Source organism: Epargyreus clarus, unplaced genomic scaffold (assembly GCF_041222505.1).
Source record: "Epargyreus clarus isolate Ecla_fem2 unplaced genomic scaffold, WU_Ecla_fem_2.2 ptg000014l, whole genome shotgun sequence".
NCBI lineage: Eukaryota > Metazoa > Arthropoda > Insecta > Lepidoptera > Hesperiidae > Epargyreus > Epargyreus clarus.
The window spans coordinates 13,851,578-13,874,951 of record NW_027332222.1 but is presented as its reverse complement, the minus strand read 5'-3'; the positions used below and the strand labels follow the sequence as shown (position 1 = coordinate 13,874,951).

At 33.4% G+C, this 23,374-nt stretch overlaps 1 protein-coding gene across 2 annotated transcripts in view; it reads left to right on the top strand.

The window, feature by feature from the left end:
* The first annotated feature begins 14,802 nt into the window (after positions 1-14,802).
* Drip (aquaporin homolog protein drip) overlaps positions 14,803-23,374 on the top strand; it is a 70,771-nt gene continuing 62,199 nt past the window's right edge. Inside the window, exons 1-2 of one of the 2 annotated variants that reach the window (XM_073079116.1) lie at positions 14,803-15,143; positions 22,011-22,085. In XM_073079116.1, coding sequence (XP_072935217.1) covers positions 15,122-15,143; positions 22,011-22,085 — 97 coding nt within the window. In that variant the 5' untranslated portion in view covers positions 14,803-15,121. The remainder of the gene's footprint in view (positions 15,144-22,010; positions 22,086-23,374) is intronic. The other variant, XM_073079118.1, reaches the window with a different exon arrangement.

Below are 23,374 nucleotides of genomic sequence, written 5' to 3'. Positions count from 1 at the left end.
AAAGCAGGAGGCAAGGTGATCTCGTTGGTATGCGCGTCGGTGAGCCGTCCCCGCGGATGGGAGCGCGCGGCGCATCTCAATGTATACGCCAAAGTCGGAGCTCGCTTCCGACTCGTTTGGCGGACTTAACGTTACTTATGACATCTTCTAGATTGTTTTTAATGTTACGGTTGTATTTAATAAGTATGTCTAAGTATAATCCATGGATTTATCGCCCAAAGGCACTTGTAAGGAACCCTTAATTGAAAAGGACTATGCGTGATGACAACTAGAGATGTATCCGTAGAATTAAGCTGGGATACCACTTAGAAATTTGTGGACCTTACCACATCAGGAAGATTTTGAACATAATCAATAGGCGCGGAGTTGAATGTAGTTTCGGGGATTTCCAGGTTCAGATTATTTACGGATGTTTGTTTCGGACGGGGTACACGAATAATGAACAACGTACATATTTGTAATTTGATTCGGCAATAAGCCACACAAAGAAGATTTAGCTCTCTGTCAATGTGTGAAAAAATCGGTTTCACTGTTTTATTTGTGCAAACATTTTCGACGAACTCGAAATTTCTATTTCAGATATACAGAGTAAAAGTCTAGGCAACAAGACAACCCTAATGATGCTGTTATACCATAGACATAGAGTGAGTATAACTACCACCGTCAAGTCACATATTTATTCCACCTTTAATTTTACTAATGAGGCATATCTACGCACTATTAAATTTCAAGCATGATTTACAATGAATACCGTGTGTAAATAAATACGATAGATTATGAGTTATCATGATAAATAATACTACCGAGGAGCAGTGACAGCCTAGTGGTTAAGAAACGCGGCCTCTCGATCGAGGGATCCGAGGTTCAAATCCCAGGCACGTACCTCTGATTTTCAAATTTACGTGCGTATTAGAAATTAATTATCACTTGCTTAAAAACGGTGAAGGAAAACATCGTGAGGAAACCTGCATACCTGAGAGATTTATAAAAAAAAAAAAAAACTTAAAGGTATGTGAAGTCTACACATACGCACTTGGCCGGCGCGGTGGACTATGGCTTAATCTTTCTCATTCTGAGAGGAGACCCGTGTCCAGCAGTGGGACAGTGATGGGTTGATGATGATGATGATGATGATGATAAATAATCCCGTAAAATTCACGACCGTATAATCTATAGCTTATTAGGTGTTATTAATAACATTGATTCTAAGTAAATTAGATATAAAAACAGAATTTAGATTTACATTTAAATTATACTTGCCTATAATAAATTTTCGAAATATCTTAGATATAAACTGTGCTATAAATTATTGTTATAACAACAATTAACAAACAATGCGTAAGTCTCTACACAGGTAGAAATTAAAAAATATTTAACGTGACTTTTTATTTCCTTAGCGAGGTACCTACTCACGATTTTCTAATATGAAATAATGTGAAACATTTGCCATTAATACAAATTATTTATAAATTAATAAAAATAAAACAATAATGCTTCGTTATAAACTCGTGGGATTTACGCTATTCAACAAATATTTTGGCAGAACCGAAAATATCAAGGTAAAATATTTAATTATCAATAGTTTCCCTAAATCAATATTCAGTGTACCTACAGGACTTCTTCCGTTGTCATTGACAGGTGATTCCTTCCTCATAACTACGAGTAATTAGATTTTCCTTAATCACACTCAAGTTCATAACAATATACCTGACAAGCAAGTCAGGATTTAGCGACAATAAATTATTTAATCTTAAGGATGCAATATAATACGGAAACGTTTTATGGAGGAAATGCAGATTTATTTGATGCAAGTCTACTTGATTGTCTTGAACTTTTGAACCAAAGGATGTATCGTTTGTAACAATCTCGTTCATTACATTTAAAAAAAAAGAGAAAACAGATGTGGACAGTTAATTCATCCTGTGAAGAATATCTGGTTATTACAAAGTGGCAGAACCTACAGCGACGGCAAATGTACCTACCATACTGAGTTTTGGTTTTATTACAGTAGTTCAAAATAGCTATTTCAGGATTAATGCTAAGGCAAGGCAGATATTCTGGTGAAAAAGGTATCCCAAGTAGTTGGCAGTATACGTCTCTCATCTGATTAACTTATGTCTCTCTTAAATAAAATAAATTACATATTTGTGGGAAGTACTGTTCCATAATATTGTTTTCTATATGTGTTTCATTCCCGGCGTCTAAATTTCAGAGAACAGTTCGTCAAAGTGATATAACTAGTGCAACTTACAATTTAGCAAACAAACTTCTAAGAAACCATTAACATCTTTTGTTCTTAAACCACAAAGTTGTTTGTTATTATGTATTCAATTAATATTATTATTAAATTACACTTCCTTTTAATTTTCCCGGAAGGAGGAGGAAAATCTTCGACCCTTCATCATTTGCGCGCTGAATAATTGTTACGAGTTATTGTTGTCTTCCTGAGACCACTGCATGGCCTCTAAAATAGAGGTACATATTTCTTACTTCACGATGTGAATGACCATGTTTTAGTCAAGAGCATGACAATTATTTTACGTCTGAGACAGATTTAACGTTGTCGTTACTACAAACTTGCGCTAAGGCTTCACGTCATAAGCAAGAGGCCTACCAAGCCTGGGCATCAGCACACGCGTGCAAGGATCCGAAGACCCCCGAGTTACGAACCGCACTTAACGCTGCCTCCCGTTCAGTAAAGAAGTATATGGCCAAGGCGAAGTCTAGGCACATTGGCAGAATTGGCGAGCGACTACTTGGTTACCCCTCCGGGAGTCGAGCCTTCTGGTCGCTGGCCAAAGCTGTCGTGGGTAATTTCTGTCACTCCTCACTACCGCCCCTGCGGAAATCAGACGATTCTCTGGCCCACACGGCAAAGGGGAAAGCCGATCTTCTGGGCAATCTCTTTGCCTCAAACTCGACTCTTGATGACAAGGGGGCCACACCGCCTACCATCCCGCGGTGTGAGGGTTCTATGCCTGATATACGCTTTACGCAGAAAGCTGTCAGGCGAGCTCTATTGTCCCTTGATGTCAAGAAGTCGAGTGGGCCGGACGAAATCCCCGCAGTGGTGCTGAGGACGTGTGCTCCCGAGTTGACTCCCATCTTAACGCGTTTATTCTCGCTTTCCTATACCACAGGTGAAGTACCGTCTTCGTGGAAGGTAGCCCTCGTTCACCCGATTCCTAAAAAGGGTGACCGCAGTGACCCGGCTAATTACAGGCCTATTGCGATAACCTCCTTGCTCTCAAAGGTAATGGAGCGTGTGGTTAATACCCAGCTTCTGAGGTACCTCGAGGATCGCCAGCTGATCAGCGATCACCAATATGGTTTCCGCAAGGGCCGTTCAGCTGGTGATCTTCTGGTGTACCTCACACACCGATGGGCGCAAGCCGTTGAGAGTAATGGTGAGGCGTTGGCGGTTAGCCTGGATATCGCAAAGGCCTTTGACCGGGTCTGGCATAGGGCCCTTCTCGCGAAGCTTCCATCTTACGGTCTTCCCGAGAGGTTGTGCACATGGACAGCCAGTTTTCTGTCTGAGCGGCAAATCAAAGTCGTAGTTGACGGGTGCTGCTCAGACACGAAGCCTGTTAATGCTGGCGTGCCCCAGGGCTCTGTCCTCTCTCCCACGCTATTCATTCTGCATATCAATGACATGTTGCAAAAATCTAGCAGCATTCATTGCTATGCAGATGATAGTACGGGAGATGCTGTGTACACAGGCCGTGCAAACACCTCTCGGACTCTCGTGGAGGAAAGCAGAATCCGACTTGTGTCTGAAATCGAGAACTCTCTGGAGCAGGTCTCGACATGGGGTCGACTTAACCTTGTTGAGTTCAACCCCACGAAGACGCAAGTCTGCGCGTTCACCGCTAAAAAAACCCCATTCGTCATAGCGCCACGGTTCCAGGGAATTCCACTCACCATTGATAAAAGTATAGGGATCCTAGGAGTTGACATATCGTGTGATGTGCAATACCGGGGTCATTTGGACGTTAAGGCGAAGTTGGCATCAAGGAAGCTGGGCGTCCTGAACAGAGCGAAGCGGTACTTCACTGCGGGGCAACTCCTTCTGCTTTATAAGGCGCAAGTGAGACCCCACATGGAGTACTGCTCGCATCTCTGGGCAGGAGCACCCCAATACCAACTTAACCCACTTGACTCCGTACAGAAACGCGCAGTACGAATCGTCAACGATCCGAGGATTTCCGATCGGCTAGAACCTTTAAGTTTACGGAGGGACATAGGTTCCCTCTGCGTGTTCTACCGGCTTTACAATGGTGAGTGTTCCCAGGAACTATTTGACCTGGTGCCTACATCACCGTTCCTCCATCGCACCACTCGCCGAAGGATGAAGTTCCATCCACACCAACTGGACTCGTGGCGGTCCTCCACGGTTCGATTTGCGCGGACGTTCTTGCCACGGACGTGCAAAATGTGGAATGAACTTCCTTCTGAGGTATTCCCGGAGCGCTATGACATGGGGCTCTTCAAAAAAGGTGCAAAAAGAGCTCTCCTTCAAAGCCGGCGATGCATTGGCGACTCCTCTGGTGTTGCAAATGTCCATAGGCGACGTTGACTACTTTCCATCAGGTAGCACGTCTGCTTTATCGTCAGGTTCAAATATAAAAAAAAAAAAAAAAAAAACTACAGATTTATTTTATTTCTAAGTTTAAATGCTAAAAAAATCCGGAATAGGATAGTGTTCTAGTCTGCAGTTTTTGTTGTAAGGATTCACAAATATCCTTGTCCTATTATTAAAGAATATCAAGTAAAAATTTCATCTCAATCGGATACCGAGAAGTGGGTCCAAAGCTTGCAAGATTTTACCCATTCCGCATTTTTACTACCTTCAACAGTGTATCTACGGTAGCTATTTCATTTTTAATCTCATACATGTAATCAATATTACGTGATATCTTTTAGTTACACTATTATGTAAATGCAAACAATAGACTAGGCCCATAGTTACTGATAACGTGTATACTAATACAGCGACCTTCCGTTGCTTAGAGAAATATTGACTTTCCAAACACCCAGATAGCCAGAAGACACACCGACAAAGTTATCACGATGTAAATCACACGTATCACGGCCAGGCACTGTTATCACGCCTTATCACTTTCACCCCTCAAAGTTAAGGCGCCGGTTGCTATTTCTGCAGATGATCTGATAAAGAAACAATGTTTTCGTTACGATAACAATGTTATCAAACAGTCTCATAGTTAACTTATGATTTGACCTTGAAGTTTTTGGTGTGATCCTTTCTGATATTACGACTAACTAACATTCTGTATTTCGGTTTGAAGGACGTGATAAGGAAGTTCCAATTTAGTAGCTGCCAATCAGGTAGAACTCTTTATCTTATCCAGGGATGATTACAGATATCCATGGGAGGCAGTAGTCACTTATCTTCAGATGGACTTCATATTCGTTTCATACTTCTGCATTATAAAAAAATGCTAGGGGACTCATTGAATAGAAAAACTTGACACAGCTCCTGAATAAAAGGCTAAAAATAATAAAGAGCTTACTTAAAATAATCTCTTATCTAAAAGCGTCCAAACGCTCGGTAAAAAAGGTAATCTCCATAGCATTACATTCAACGGACATAAAAGTAATTGTGTCAGATATAAAATAATATAAGTATGATGCGCTCTATACAGAAGCATTACCTATCGATTAACTTTAAAACGCATATCATCCCAACAGCGTGCAGTCTTAAGAATTAAAACAAAATAATCTGCGCAGTAAATCAATTTACATTCATAAATGTTAATAGTGCAGCGTAAAAACCTATGAGTGGAGCAGTTGTGGCCTGCGTAATGTAACAATTGAGTGACTGGTCGGTTTGATTTAAGCGCTTCCGTTGTTTACGAGATTGCATTATAATTACGGCGTGGAACTTTTCAGATACAAAAGATGTAAGTATCTGTCGTTAAATGCAGTTGTACTGCATTGCTAATTGGGACTGCCGTTCATATATGTATGTAGTATAGGTATATATTTTTAATAATGTGGGTGTAGCCAACGCATGCAGACCTCCTGATGATAAGTGCCTACTGCCGCCCACGGAGATTATCAACCCCAGATAAGTGTCCTACTTAAGATTGACCATAGAAGCTTTGCTACTCTTGGGGATTATGTTGGAATGCCTCGGATAAGTATGCCTTGTTTACCACACCCTTCAAACTAGAATACAGCAGTGCTTAACGCTGCTGTTAGTATGCCGAAATACGAATAATTTTAATAAAATTGTAATTCTAGCAAAGTCACTCACGGTTACGTAGTAGAAGCTGAGTCCCTGAGGATTAACCTGAAACACTTCCTGTTAGTGTATCACTGTACATTTTAAATTAGAACACAATAGCGTTTAACGTTGCTGTTGTAAGGGGAAAATAGGTGTTGTGGTGACTTCTCTATGACACGTCAACCATTAATTTTAAAAGTACCTATTTGACCGTCATATGTTATATACATAAAATTAATGTAACGCGTAAACGTATAATAATAGGTGCAATTAAAATATTTGTAAAAATATATACAATACATTTATTTTCTGCCTATTTGTTTTCCTGTTTTCGTGAATACTCATTCCAGCCACGTGAAACTGCTGACTCAGACCACCTATTTCTATTTTATTCGTAATATGTTCTCCCATTTTTATTTTATTGTATTGTAATTGACTGAATTTTCTTAAAAATATGATTCTTTTTCAATAAAACCTAAATAAATATCTGCAAAATATATTAAGCAGTAGTACTACTAGCATAGACTTAGATTTTTTTCGCTATTACTAGCTTGTTTAAGAAATAGAATGTTTAGATTAGAATTTCTACCTGAGGTCGTCCACAAATGCGCCGCTACCTCTGAAGACTATGCTGGAATGCCTCGGATAAGTACATTTTTCTTAGCCTTCCCTTCAAACCAGAACACAGCAGCGTTTTACACTGCTGTTATTAGACAGAAATACTTGTGGCAGTGGTAGGTATAAACTCGATACTTCATTATACCAAGAATTACTAGTAAACAATAAATTATTTTCTTTATCATTTATAAGTTCTGACTAACGAGAATTTAAGAAATATTGCTTTGATATTACAAATGAGTCGTCTATTTTCTCAGTAATTTACAAGCTTTTATTTTATTTTCTTGTATCACAGAAAATACCACTTACATTTATTAAAATAACAAGCTCTTGTATTTTTTTATATATAAGCAAGTTTTACACAACAATGATTTTATTTTACACAAGTAAATAAAATACCTATAAAAGTTGTAAATTAAAATCTATTTTAATAAAAGTATTCCTTACATTTTTAACTAAAATTTCTTAAATAATTTTTAACCATTCAATAAACTATATATGTCTACAATAACGTTGTTAAAGTATGTATAATGTTGTACGTTTATTGTATTAAAATAATATAAGTGTACATTAACTGACTTCGTTAAAGATTGGAAAACGGTAAATTAATAATAATAATGTACATTTGCATAAACTACATTATCGCTACACTGAGACACATAAAGCAAGGTAATAAAGCCGCGATAAAATATAATGCTGTTCATTAATAGGTTATGTAATGTAAACTATTTACAATTAATATAATGTGTGAGTTAGTAATAAGTGTTTCGATTTATACGGTTGGTTTATTTGTTGAAAAAAGCAGATTTGAAGCTAACTTTTAGAAATACAGCCAAACTATTGGGTCTATGATCAAGACATTTTACTTCTTATGTTCATACCCTTTTAATGGTGGCTTTTTGCAATTTTCATTCCATAGATGTACGCCAAGATATTACAATTATTAATCAAATTCAACTTATTCATATTACATAATGAGCAGTATTAAAAATATTTCGAGTTCATATATTTGACTATGATATGTTACGTGTCAGCTACCTAACTAAACTAACTACAAAGGTTATGAAGTATATTTTAGGTTAGGCAATAACAAATAGGCTCTACGAACAAGGAAATGAAAATTGAGTAGTCAATATAGGTAATAGAAAATAATAAGTTTAACGCAACTAGACGTGGGTGTGTAATGGTGCTTGTGCGGATATGAGAGCATCGCTCTCTATTAATGACTCCTACGTAAGGGTTACTACTCGTAGGTAAGACATACCATAGTAATACTAAACTTTTATTAGACTTTATATTCAAAGCATATGTTAAAAATGTCAGGTATCAAAGATACGAAAGCAAATAGAATACGCATAATGTTCAGAATAAACAGGGGTTATATCTAAAGTCGATCATAGATGCGTTGCAACATCTGTAAGCTAGTTATTATTTCTGTCTAATAACAGCAGTGTTACGCTCTGCTGTGTTCTGGATTGAAGGGTGTGGTAAGGGGGACATAGTTTTCCGAGGCATTTCAACTTAGTCCTCAGGAGTAGCGGTGCGTATGTGGCCGAGCTCAGGTAGGAATATCTAATCCTATCTGGAGTTGATTACAGATGTCTATGGACAGCAGTAGCCACTTACCTTAAGGTGGGCTGCATGATCGTGTGCTGCTCCTATATAATACATATCAAAAAGGAATAAAGTTTACTTTGTAGAATATTTCACAATATTATGATTACCTTTAACTTCGTTTGAACTATGATACAGAACTGGAAATTCTGAATGATGCACACAATGTGAACGCAGTTTTTTTGATACATCCTTATTCTTAAATGTGAGAAGGCATTTAATGACCGCTTATAATTATAAAGGTTAAGAAGCCATGATTGATTATTATCTAATTTGTACACAACATCCTGGTGAATAACCCATATTATTTCACATAATTTTTATTGATACAAAGTATACAAAGTGTCTATGAAAACCTGCGCACATAATTTAATATATTATTACTTTATATGAACTTTGTATCTAAGTAAATTGAAAATAAGTATTGACTATTAATAATAACCAGTACATTTACCCTTTACGAACTACAAATCCTTTTAAATGTTTATAGTGATTAGGTATATCGTTTAAAATAATATATCAGCTTTTTACTTAAATGTAATTTTTACAATTGTTAAACTTTGACATGCATTGTTGTATAAAATTGGTGTAGCGTTTGTCATTTTAATTTTGTTATACCTAGGTATCTAAGGTAAGTTAAATAAATTTACTTACAATGCTAGTTTTTTTACCAAAGTAAGTAATTGCAGCTGTAAATATTGTACTGTAAATACGATACTGTTTAGTGACAAAGAACAACAAATAAATGAATATGCAATAGTCTAGAGATAAATACTTTTCACTGCCAACCATAGGCACCTAGTACCAGTATCAAATAGAATTAAGCAGAATATTACGCCATGTGAGTTACGCCACAAACGCGTTGCCATCCATAAGAATGAAGACTGAATGTATATGTTACAACTAAGCCCTTCAATTATGCAGAAACACTTAACACTGCTATAAGTCAGAAATATTTATGGCAATGATCCTCCATCGTCGTCTGCTCGTAGTCGAATCACAAAGAGTTCTACCGCCTTTTTATAACCATTCGCAAGGCAAGGAAGGACTTTTGTGAAAATATATTGTAAGCTAAATATCTTTACTTAAATTTTGAGCAAAAGAGTATTTTTACTATGTCCATATATCATAATAACATGGGTTTTATGACCCAAATCCGCTCGCAGTGGGTAAACAATAGGCTATTAACTGGACAAGCATGGTTCGCTTCTACTCCTGATAACATGGCATTGATTTACTGCATCATGCCATAACACAGATTACAAAAAAATGCACAATAAAATCAATCAACATTTTTCAATTAGTGACTAATTAGTAATTATTGTAATTAAAGACTGTATTGACCAAACGATGCACTGATTGTTATTGTCAAATAACTTGGCTAATACGTGCGTAACTGAATCCGAAACGTGCCTGAGATTCGAACCTCGGACATCTCGATGGAGAGACCATGTTTCAAGCACATCTTAGAAATTTATTATCATTTGCTTGCGGTAAAGGGAAAGATCATGACGAAACTTGCATTTCAGAGATCTTTAAGAAAAGTTCTTAAAGGTATGTGAAGGCTCTCCTTATTTCAATTCCCCTTAATCCAGTGCGGCAAGAGACCAGGGCAGGATTTGAGGGAGGGCAGACTAACCCGGCTCCTCCAAAAGATAGCAGAAATCATCGGTAAACTTTTAAATCATTTTCTCAACCAGTATTTTTTGCATTTTTTACTGACAATACTTGCACTTAATTAGTACATTAAACGTATATGTTGAACGAAATTGATATTTGTTGACAACAAATTTTCAATATCCTTCACGGAAGAAAATTGTCCTTTAATGCGAAAAATTTTAGGTGCATCCGTTCCTTCGTTTCCCCAGAGCTTTTAGACCTCCAAATCCGGCACTGCAAGACTATGGGATCATGTCGGTTCCATCACGATGACGCTAATAAAACGACTGTCGTTTTAATTACCATATCCGCCCTTTATTTTATAATTAGCATATTCTCACCTTGCGCGGACATTCTCGTTTTTTGCGGTGAATAAAAAATTTGCAACACAATCGCTTGACTTACATCCAGGTCAGAACTATAGAATCTCGCTTTGTTTACGAGCTGTTAATTATCTCGATAATATATTGATGACAGGTATTATGTAGATCTTATAGATAATAATGTTCATTCACCTGTTAGCTCTCATGTTTGAAACTTAGCCTGATTTTCTAAGTGACAAGTTGGTACTAAAGAATTTGGATTATTTTAAAATAGAATATTATTTTGATGTGAAACATCTATAGCCGCGTAAAACCGATTTCTGGCGTGGCGACGCATGCCGTGGCAACGTCACCACGCTATACGATGGTATATATACAGTCTATAAGCAGTAGTGTGTACGGTGTGGCGACGCGTCGCCATGCGCAATAACTATTACCGAAGTCACTGATTAAACGAATTAAGTAGTCACGATTTGAAATAAATTCGTAAATTTTTGTATTTAATGAAAATAAATGTTTATTCAATAAATAGTCATCGTTATCTGGAAAAAAATCGTAATATTTTATTTTATCATTATGACATATTTAGTTCCTATCACAATATGTTCTTTTCTGCATATTACTTTTACAAAATAATGTCGATGTTTCACATCTGCCAGGCGTCCCGTGACAGCTCACATTTTTTTAAATTTCAATACATGGTCTAGGTACTTTTTCTCTACGTGCGTGTTACTAAACTTCAAAATACGTCTAAGATTTTCGTGCGTAATATATAATGCGGCGGATGCGTATACAAAATACGTAAAGGTCCAGTTGAAATTCATTTAAAAAATATTTGGAAATATTTGACATCTAGTGATTTACTAATTTATGTAGTACCAATAGTTTATACGGATCAAATAATGTTCTCGTTCTATGTCTATACTATTCCTACATGAAAACAAGTAAAAGTGTCAATAAACCAATCTAGCGAATCAATGACTTTTATTAATAATAAAAATACTCTCTAGGACGACTAGCCTTACGCACTATCGTAGTACTACTTACTATAGTAGGGGATGCAGGTTATTGACTAGATTTTTCCAACTGTGGGTAAAACCGATTGTGTTCGAACAAAAACTTTGACGTCCGATAAACTTTTTGCCGTGGATAATTTGGGCACTAACTTGTGTAACTTTTTGCTTTATTTGTTGTTTCTAGAAATACGTATTGTTTATTATGTTATACGAAAAATAAATGTATAACCAAAATTCCACAACAAAACAGCAAGAAATAAAAATATTTTTAATCAATTACTATATTATAAACCCAAACTGTAGTTGTAAAAATAGTTATGGTACTCGTAGTATATATAGGTACACAGTGCTAAAACCACAAACACTTATGCCATTGTGCTTAAATAGCTTAAACTTCTTCAAAATAATTTAGATAAATTGTGATGTAATAAGTACACCTGTACCTGATGTAAGTGTAACCTGATGAATAAAATAATTATTAATTACAAAGTAAAAATAAAAAATGTGAGCCGTCACGGGACGCCTGGCAGATGTGAAACATCGACATTTTTTTGTAAAAGTAATATGCAGAAAAGAACATATTGTGATAGGAACTATATGTCATAATGATAAAATAAAATATTACGATTTTTTTCCAGATAACGATGACTATTTATTGAACAAACATTTATTTTCATTAAATACAAAAATTTACGAATTTATTTCAAATCGTGACTACTTAATTCGTTTAAAGTTTAATCAGTGACTTCGGTAATAGTTATTGCGCACGGCGACGCGTCGCCACACCGTACACACTACTGCATATAGACTGTATATATACACCATCGTATAGCGTGGCGACGCGTCACCACGGCATGCGTCGCCACGCCAGAAATCCGTTTTACGTGCGGCTATAGATGTTTCACATCACAAAGCTTTTTCGATTGAACTCCCTTCAGTGTCGTTCGACGTTCAAAAATAAATTTTGCTGTGTGAACAGATATTTATTTTTCTAAATGTGTCTGATTACTCAGCGTTATGCACTTCAAACCATAACTCAACAATACATTCATAGCTTCGCGGTACAGATTATACGATATACGAGTCTCAAATCTTTGGCAGCAGAGGGTTCTACCACTTGTAATCTTTTATTGGTATCTAGAGCTCTAGGTGTGTTCTGGGTTATAACATCGATTTGGCCTTCACAATTATCAAATATGAGCAATCTTTATCCGCTTAACTTACGATTACAAGCTACACGTACACAGATACACAAATTCCATACAGTTATTAATCCTCGTTATCTTCAGATAATTTAAATACTTTCTCGTTTATAAATGAGTTTTTGTAATTTTGATTTACGGTGGCCACCGCTTCAGTGAAAATGTGCTGATTTTATTACAGGTTACTTTTGATTTTATGGCATGCAGTCTACCTGATAGTAAGTGGCTACTGCCTCTCATGGACCTCTGTAATCAACCAGAAAGATACATTCCTATCTGAGGTCTGCTACAAGTTGGAACGCTTGGGAAAACAGAACACAGCAGTGCTTAATACTGCTGTTATTTCGTGGATATAAGTGTATCGTTCACAAATTGAATCATATCATCGTCATCATCAACCGTTATTATTCTACTGTTTAGAACAGATGTCTAATAATGGAAAAGTATCGTTCTCTAGTATTACTATGCGTTTCCCAAGTGTAGACTGGTAGATTGTATGTACAAGAAAAAATCTCAAATTTTTTCAGTGTATTTCAGTTTCAGTGTATATCAGTTTCTTTGTTAACTAAACTCGTAATTACATACTTGTACCTACTTAGATGTGTACGACGTCAGCCATCCGTTACATAAATGTTCAAATGACTTATAATTATATCTGATATGAACTATATTTTAGAAAAAATAGCGTCATAGCAGTATATTATATTACACGTCTATTTTTAATGGAATATAAATTAGGTTTGAGCTTCGATGTGAGCTATGTTGAAGATTTTGAGTAATTCTCCTTGCACTGTTTTTACTATAGTAAACTGTAGATAATGTTATCAAATTGCTATCTGCTTAGTTCAAATGAGGTAAATACCTACATTCTTCTGGATATATAGATATATTATTACATAACCAGAGGAATAAAATATATTTGTTTCCCCAGTAGTTAAAAAGTTTATAATATTATGAATGATTTAAGATAATTTTCTTGTATTAATGAGTACCTACCTATACAAAAGTAATTTGAGTTAATATGAAATTACACATTGAAACATTATAATAATATGACGTCAGTATTAAATATCGCAACAATATAATTAAGTATTCTAGTACGAAACGTTATCATAAAAATATCAAACGTAATAAGTGTAAAATGAAGAACAACAATAATTTACGCGATGTCATAATATTCGTGCGAACACATCGTGATCCTCATATTATCTACTTTGTTATTTATTGGTCGTACAATATCAATTGCTTTATTTATATGGACTTTACTTATGATAGTTTTAGATCACGTATGATCTCTCTATTTCATTAAAAACATCATATTTCTAATCCTATTGATGTATCTCTGTTTTTCTATATTATTTTAAAGTCAACGTTGAAATTAATTATAAAAAATTGAGTTGAATCATCAATTAGTCTTTAAAAAATCTTTTACGGTTATAACATCTTTAACATATATCCTATCACCATTAATAATTTAAGAAAATATATTAATTACTAATCTTTAATATGCATAAATCATAAATAATGAAGCTTGTGAATAAATAACTGCGAAATAATAAGTAACTACAATTTAACATTGAAAGTAATATTATATGACAATAAAAGTGACCGTATTATATACCCTTGGTTTGTAAGCATATAACAGATGTACGTAATCAATCTTCCTTATCTTGTAACAATTATCTCATAGCTTAGGTGAAAAATCCCTAATCACTTTCAGTTTTACGTTATGATTGAAACACAGTATCCCAGAAATTGATAAAACTAAGTCAACTATTAAGTAATGTATTATGGGTACTTAAAACTTATATAACATGTTACTTGTTATATTGCAATTGTTTTCTCATTAATGTTACTAATTGTCTAAACCTTTTTATTGCAACATGCATCACGCATACACTATAAAGTTTTAGTGGTCAGTTAAAGACTATTTTTTTTTAAATATTATTTAGAACCAATATTCAGTTTAGGCCCTGAAGCCCCTTTTTATTCTTCTTATACAGATATAACGCACTCGTTTACAGTGTTATTCGATCAATGTGTGTCGGTGTTTTGAGATCGTCTCAGCAGGAGTATAAACGTGCGGAGTTATTGGCGAGTGTGACATCGCGATTAGCCTGATCCGTAACCATAAACGCGGTGTTATTTGTTCTACAATTTACCACTTTATCACAACGAGCCCAGCCAAGAAAAACAGGTCGGGAACACTGTCACTCTCTGTTTGAACATTGCGCGGTTCGCACGCGACAACAAAAACATATTACTTCATTATTATAATATTATTTTCGCGGTGTTATTAAACTCGATAGTAAACAGCTATTAATAGGAACGCGCGCGCTTCGTAGCACACAGCGTAGCGGACCTCTACGAGAGTTGCGTGCGGATTACTCGCTGTGCGTACCGTTTTTTGTGTCGAAACGAAATTTTGTGAAAACGAAAATGGCCACCAAGAATGTACAAAGTAAGTTATATATATTATTATTTTTACATCATGTTCTAATTTCTGAAATAATATTAAATATAATTAAAGTAGACTGCGCATGGCAGAAATTAATTGAATAATTGTTGCAAAAATATTTTTAAGCAAAGTAGAATTAATATTATAGCGTTTATAAGATAACTTTACGAGACCCAAATTGTTTTTATTATTATTTAAAATGCATTTCGTTTGCAACCCTTATTTACAAAATTATTACGTTGATTATCTTGCTCAAAGTTCAAAATTAATTAATGTCGATAATGTTATTGACTCAGGGTTTAATATAATGTGCTTTATGACTATTTATACAGTAAAATAGTTTAAATGCTTAATTTTGATCGTCCTTATTAAGCGCATTTTATGGTAGCTAAATTAGTAACACTTAGAATTTATGTATTTACTTTATTTATTTAATTTAAGTTTTATATTTTCCAAATGACAAATTTATTTGTAGCAAATATATTTTATTAATTATAACACGAAATATACGAAAAATAAGCAATATCCTCCCAATTTTTGAAACGGATTGCAACACATTTTAGTATAAAAGAACTCACTTAATATCTAAGGCTTTGTTTAAAACGGCTTAAAGAACGGTGTAAATTTAGATTTACACCATCTCTAAGCTGTTAAATGATGGTAACACAGTTAACAGAACAATTTCATCTAAATTATAATTAACGTATTATGTATCCTTTAAGTTTAATTTAGCGTTTTTCACTTCGCCTTAATTAAAACAATCAGAAAAATCAGCATTTATTTTTAATTTTGTAATGACATCTACAAGTATTGTGTGTATTTAGTGTATATAGTGTAATATACACTAAATACATACAATACAACCTTTTCCTCAGAACAATAACTATATATCATTATTGCTCTGAGCCCTTTTTCATGGTCTTTCATTGACAACTAATCCCAGTTAAGTCGTTTATCATATTGACACAATGTTGCCATCATATATTAATCTAATACTTGAAATAGTTTCCTTTTTACTGAATTAACAGTCTTGTCTCTATATACTTATATATTTATGAATATTTAAGTTATCCTATAGCAAGCTATATTTTATTTCAGTTTTATATGGCATTGATTGAATTTATATCATGAAAATCACATGTTTAAAATAAATCATTTAAATGCAAGCGGTTAATGAAAAGGATTTTGATTTTTTTACAAGATTTTATTTAGTTTCACCTGTCCCGGTGTTTGTAATCATGATTTGCAAGATAAATTTTACCCACTCCTCAGGATCTGATTGAGGTGAAATTGTAGATATGAACTCTAACTCTACATTAAATTTATTGCGAAGTACATCTTTAATAAATATTGTTTATTCAAGCTATATGCTTTGAATTTTTAAATTGGAAAAGTATTAAAAGCGTGAAAATAAATATAGAAGTCCAATTTACTTTTAAGTATTAACTTTATTGTGTATACAATTGTTTTTTCATAGTAATATTCAGATCGCATACACTATATTTTAATTTAAATAGAAGTAGGTATTTTGCACATACATGATTAGTCAGCTATTTTAATGACGTCAAGGGAATACATTTTGGTGATGACTTTAGTATACCTATGACATTATTTTTCCTTTAGATGTTATTTCCCCATTTAAAAGTGTCACACCTTATGATTTACCACCACCATCATCACCATTTAAATTCTAGGATAATAATAATAATAGTAAAGTACTATTCTCAGTATAATCACCTATAAAATAATATGTATAATAATAATGTTTTAAGAAATTTGATATTCCTTTCAGTATCGTTGTCCTTAAAACGGTAAAACCTTTATTTCAATACATTGACTGCAGTAAATTCTTTAAAGTGTTAATTCATTGTACTCTTATCACATTTTTATCACATTTAGGTTTTTAACTTTATAACATATAATAAATTTTATGTGTCCTTAACACTATTTACAACTTATCATGCATAATTGAAATGGTTACAAGTAATTGTCTTTTGTTACCAAATTGTTACATTGAATATTATCTTATATATAAAATTCTCGTGTCACAATATTAGTTACCGTACTCCTCCGAAACGGCTTACCCATTTTCAGCAAATTTTATATGCATATTCAGTAGATCTGAGAATCGGCTACTATCTATTTCTCATACCCCTAAGCGATAAGGTTGTTCACCCTTGACATTTTTTTATTTATATGGCAACACAACGTTTGTCGGGTCAGCTAGTATTTTTATATGAATTTCACATTTAATGTAGATATCAAATTAACTCTCATAACAAATTTACGGATTATATAATAATCTATTTAATAAGATTTCATTTGCTGTAAACCTATTTCATTGAAAATATTATTAGAAATTTAATAATGGATAATGATTATTTAAAAATTCTATAGTAATTGGAAGAATTTTAAATCAGTTGCATTTAATTAAGCTTAAATTTCAACGGACCTGATATCATTAAGGATATAATAAAGAAAAGATTGCATTAAATTGTTATCAAGCTATTAACGGTATGTCGCATGTCCAAATAATCGAAACGCGTGATACGATAGTGTAATTGCTTCGTAGTGCATAACAACACGATTTATCTACACTATTTATCTCATACATACACACTGTGAACACACCTTAATAACAATATATTAGAGTTATGACACTTTAGGTTTCTTGTTTAATTAAATGAATTAATTTTGCGGTAACTATGATACAGGCAATTATTGTCAAATTACGCAGGTTTGCTACGCACAATGAAACTACAAAATGATTTGTAGTTCGATTACTATCAGCAGGTATTATTACTTCTTACGTACATTATCTTCGTTTAATTTTAGTTCTTTAAACACTGTCCCGTTTTTAAGTACGATTGTGATAAGTCTGTGATAATTGACGAACAAAAATAAAAAATATAATTCTAAAATCCAATTTTTAATTTTTAAGCATAAATTTCGTATGTTTCGGGATAAATGTACTTATGTATATTGCTCTGCAATCTTGGGTTTATACGTTTTGGTATCACGTAAATATAAATTAATCGACGACACGTGCTACAATTATGCAATAAGTGAAATGATAATCTTTATCATTATCGAATTTTAAGAACAAAGTACATATCTAAATGTATTTTTAAATTGCAAACAAAGTGCAAGAGGATAAAAGTACTTTCCGTACTTGCTTTTTACCAATATCTTCTTTTTACTTTACAATAAATTACTTTAATACGTTTTTAAGTGCATCACATCACAGTCGTTTAAAATAGTCAAATTTAAATACGCACATTACATACACACCTACTTTTTACATAATATGCGTAAGTAGAATATGTTACACTTCAAAGCAGGTTAGACCAGAAAAGAAATCGCGTAACGTTTTTGCAGGATCATACTAGATTTTGTGGTCACGCATACATTAAACTGTATACGGACGCTCACATGCAAAGTGTGGTAAATAATGCATAAGTGAGTGGACATAAATACAGGGGCTTCATCTGTATGCACGTCGGCCACGGGTGATTTGTCCAAGCACATGCTTTAATTCAGTGCTTGATCCGTATTAAGTGGCCACAGTCACTTATAAATGCGATAAGCACGCCTGAGACTAAGCAGATTCATTCACATTGAACGCTACTTAGGTTTTATTTATAACTTTGCGAAATAATGTTTTATTGATCCGTAGAAGCGAAAACAAAAGGCCGTTGCTTATTGCCTATGCTTGTATAGGCACTGTTTTTTTTAAATCATAAAAAATGAGGATTAATGCATTTTTTGTGGATCAACCGCAGTGTTGTTACTGCTTTATTTCTTATTTAGGCTTTAGATATAGCATAGGGTAGCACTAATGCACTAGTCTTATTATATGAGGCATCTGTCTTAATTCTTAGGAGTGGCAGCGCATGTGTTTAGTTACTGCCTTTAGTTACCCTCGTTTTATATTAATTGGTTACACATGTCCATGGGGAGCATTGACCACTTACAGTCAGGTGAACTGCAAGCTTTGCTACTTTAAACTTATAAAAAAGTTTGGAAACAAAAAATACTTGTTAGACATACTTGCTACTTATTCATCAGATGATTCAAACAAACTCTGATCGAATTCATGTAGAATTTACGTTGTACCTGACTGTAATAACACTTATCCATGAGTCACAGAGTACTACATACATTGTCTAAAACATTCTTCTTCATTCCTTTAAATAAATTTTAACAAAATACAATACAAGTATACTATTAAGAGGCACTTACATTAGACGTGACAATTGTTCCAACGTGACCAAGATTTCAATGTAGTGTCATAAATAACTAGACCCTACCGACCATAAGAAATTAAACGATTCTCTCAATCAGTAAATTATTTTTATGGTAAATAAATTGTAGTGCGCAACTACAGTAGTACTAGTTATTACTACTGGTTCCGGTAGAGTTAATTTATGAAACGTACGTACTTATTAACTATTATTATGTTTATTCCTTTTTAATTTGCTTATAAATTGATGCTAACGTTTGTTAACACCATCACGCTTTCGAGTAGGTACTTAAAATAATTTTATGAATACTTTATATAATGAAGAATATTTTAAAATTAAAATAACGAGTAACGAGTAATTTTAATTTTAAAATATTGTTAATAATTTTAAAATTAATATTTTACGTTAATTAACTGTCATTTTAAATTAATATTTTGGGGTACAGAGAAAACTACCGCACCCTTTATAATTTTGTTTCTCAGTTAAAATACAGTACATTTTTAACACGATAGTTTTCCAATATTTTAGTCTGTTCATTCGTCATCCTCGTAAAGGTAAAGGTGCCTACGTAGTTGATAGATGTTTGCCAAAACAAACAACGCAGAATCGTTCTAAATCCAAGCTTATGACAACATTACAACAAGGAAGCAATTTTAAGGAAGCGTAACGAACTATTTTGATTGATGATAATTTTTTTTTTCTTTCTGCAAAAAATAAAGACACATTATTTTATAACAGCGGGAGGGCACTAGTTTTTCAATAACCAACAAGTAGTGTTAATAATTGATATTTAATAAAATAAAATCAAATAATCTCAGATTCTAATTATAATATGGCAAAAAACTTCAGTTTTATTTGTTATAAGTACCTACCTCTCTGGTATTTTCACACAGGTATTTTCTGGATTTTTCAATTATAATGTAAATAAGAAAATTAAAGGCATTATTCGTACAATATTTTGACATATTATATAGTTACTTGTACAATTTTCTTAAGACAATTTCAATAAATACCTTATAAGACGTAGAATTAAATATTGTAACATCTAATTCTTATTTTGAATTGTAGTTCCTGACGTACTTAAGGTATTTCCAGACAGATTTCATAACAGGAAATGAATTTAATATTTCCTGTAATTAAATTAGTACATAAATGATATTTCAGTGCATAATTTTATAATAGAGGTACATGACGTGACTTAATTTTTTTATTCAATAAATCTTCGCATTTTAGAACTTATATTTGATGCCCGTCAAAACTACATGTTATGTTACAATTTAGTATATAAATATTGAATCCTTAAGTGAATGTTGAAATTAATTGTATCTACTATGAATTGTTAAACATACGATCAACTAATGTAGAGTTAGTGTTCAATATTTCTTCCCACGTTGTTAGTACATAAAACATAAACCACTGATTAAATTTGCCATTTAGTTTTTGATAATTACAGTCTGAGAGCTTTCTATTATAAAAGGAGGACAACATACTCGTAATAACGTTAGCGACAAACTTTGAGTATAATGTATAGGTAATCTTGAAAACCACGATTAGATAATGCTAATTCTGCTAATTCTTAGACACATAAAATGTTCTAATTTAGTCTATAGACTGGATAAAGTTATGCACTACTAATAATTGTTACTTACTCGAGATATTTTAATTTACGCCATGGCTACCTTGCTACGGCGCCACCACAAATTTACGATGCGAAATAGACTCTTGTTCTTTTTGAACCAGGTGTCATTAGGCAGTAGCGACAATATGAGATGGACTGCTTGCAGGTTTTTATATTTATATAAAACTATTCTTCCAATATTTACTACTGATATATTTTAACACGAATTAAACTAGTTATGTGGACAGGATTTAAAGCTACAAATAGTTTTACATAAGTAATCGAACTGGTAATAAAATTCTCAGAAATATAAAATAGCGAAGATCACATCAATTGGCTAGCAAAATGTTGGGTGACTAATCCGACACTATCGTAGATTTCAGAAAGTTTTTCTATTGGCGCCAGCTTGAAAGTGTGAACATATTAATTAGGTGTGTAGTACCTAATCGATAAAATCTCCACGGCAATTACATTAGTTAGATTTTGCGATACGACATGTCTTTACCTTATTTGATAAAATTACACATAATCTAGAGCATCGATTTGGTTAGCTTAAAGAATTACTTCCTACTTTCGAGTAATAGAAAAAAGGGCCTGTGTTGTAACAACAAATATTTTTATAAATATTAAAATTTAATATAAAAATATCATTACGTACTTTACGTAAAAAACAAGAATAATTGTATTTGCTTGTACGTTTTTTTTTTAAATTATTTTTTAAATTTATGTACTGTCTCACTTTATTTTTGATGAGGCCGTGGACGCTTTACATTTTTTGCGTATCCTATAAGAAATTATAGGTTGTGTTAATCATGCTGTCGAAAATACAATATGTACAAATGAAGTAATTGCTCTCGCAAAACCGATTTAATGTCAAAAACGTGCACTAGAATGACCTTAAAGTTTATTACGAGACAACTCTTTAAACTTTTCAGCTTTGTCATCCTAATTAGTCTTGTATTTTTGTAATATAATTATATACTGTTTAAGCAAGGCCTGTGATTACAGATGTAGAGAGTGGTAACGCCGCCGCGGCGGAGGGCGAAGCGCCCGCGTCGAAGGCGTCCCGCCGGCCGCTGCTCGGTAAGACTCGCATGGCATGACCAGTTGCACCATGTGATGTCTTGTACACATGCATATATTTATTGTGGTATTCCCTTTGTAGCACCACACCTCTGTGCACCGCTTTTCAGATTATATGACGGATCCTATAACTATATTTTTGGAACACTTACGGGATAAAAGCAATGTTATTGCATGCGAATCCTTTTGTCAGTGAAAGATATGTCCCATTTATTTAATTCAACCATTTTCCACTATACGGACGGACAGAAATTAAAAACGCATTTTATTTTGGTATCATGCCAAGTCAGAAAGCTGTAATTATTTTTAAATTACAGTCATTTCAAATTTGTTTACTTCTTTAAAATTTTCGACAACAATAAATACCCTTTTTAATACGCTTTTATTATAACTACATAACACATGCCCAACAAGTTTAATTTTAGCACATTTGAATACAAACCTAGCTTTAAATCTCTATCTATATATACTTCAAATAGAGATGATGTTGTGATGTCTTTTATGATTTTTATATACCAAATCATAAGTATATACATTATATTTTTTCGTATTCGCACTGAAATTGTTTTCCCATATTATTGGATTACTATGCAATATATAGCTTAAAAATCTCTATTAATCTACTTCAAATAGAGATTTGACTTGTTGTGACGTTTGGTTTTGTGTCCTACAAAATAATCTATAGTCATATTTGATATCTTCTGTAATCTCGACGCTACGCGGATTAAGGATTGCAATCAACAGTGGGATTAAGAGATATGATTTCAGATTTCCTCATTGCCCATGATTACTTAAAGCAACATAAAGTAACATAATCGTTTTATACTATTTTATATTAAATAAGAATCGGTATCCTAATGCTGTCGAATAATTAATCTGATTAATGTTAAACTAAAGATAATTTATACATTAATTTTATTTGCACATTAGTTACTGGAATGAACAAAATTTGCCATAAAACTATATGATACTGTGCGTATTTTTACGCAATAGATCTAGATATGAAATCTATGTAATATATAAAACATCTGAAATCACTACTAAATAGGACCTATTCAATAAATCCCAACAGAAGCAAATAGGAAATCAGTATGGGCCGAAATATGGTCTTACGAGTAAGTTATATGAAATGACATCTAATTGTTTCCTGAAGTACAATTGATTTTCAAACGCATATTTATTGTAATATTCTCTTATATATATTTAAATAGTGACCACTCCAGGAGCAACTCCAATGTCTAGAAATGATATCCCCATTTGCTACTTGCATACAATAAGTCCCACGAGTA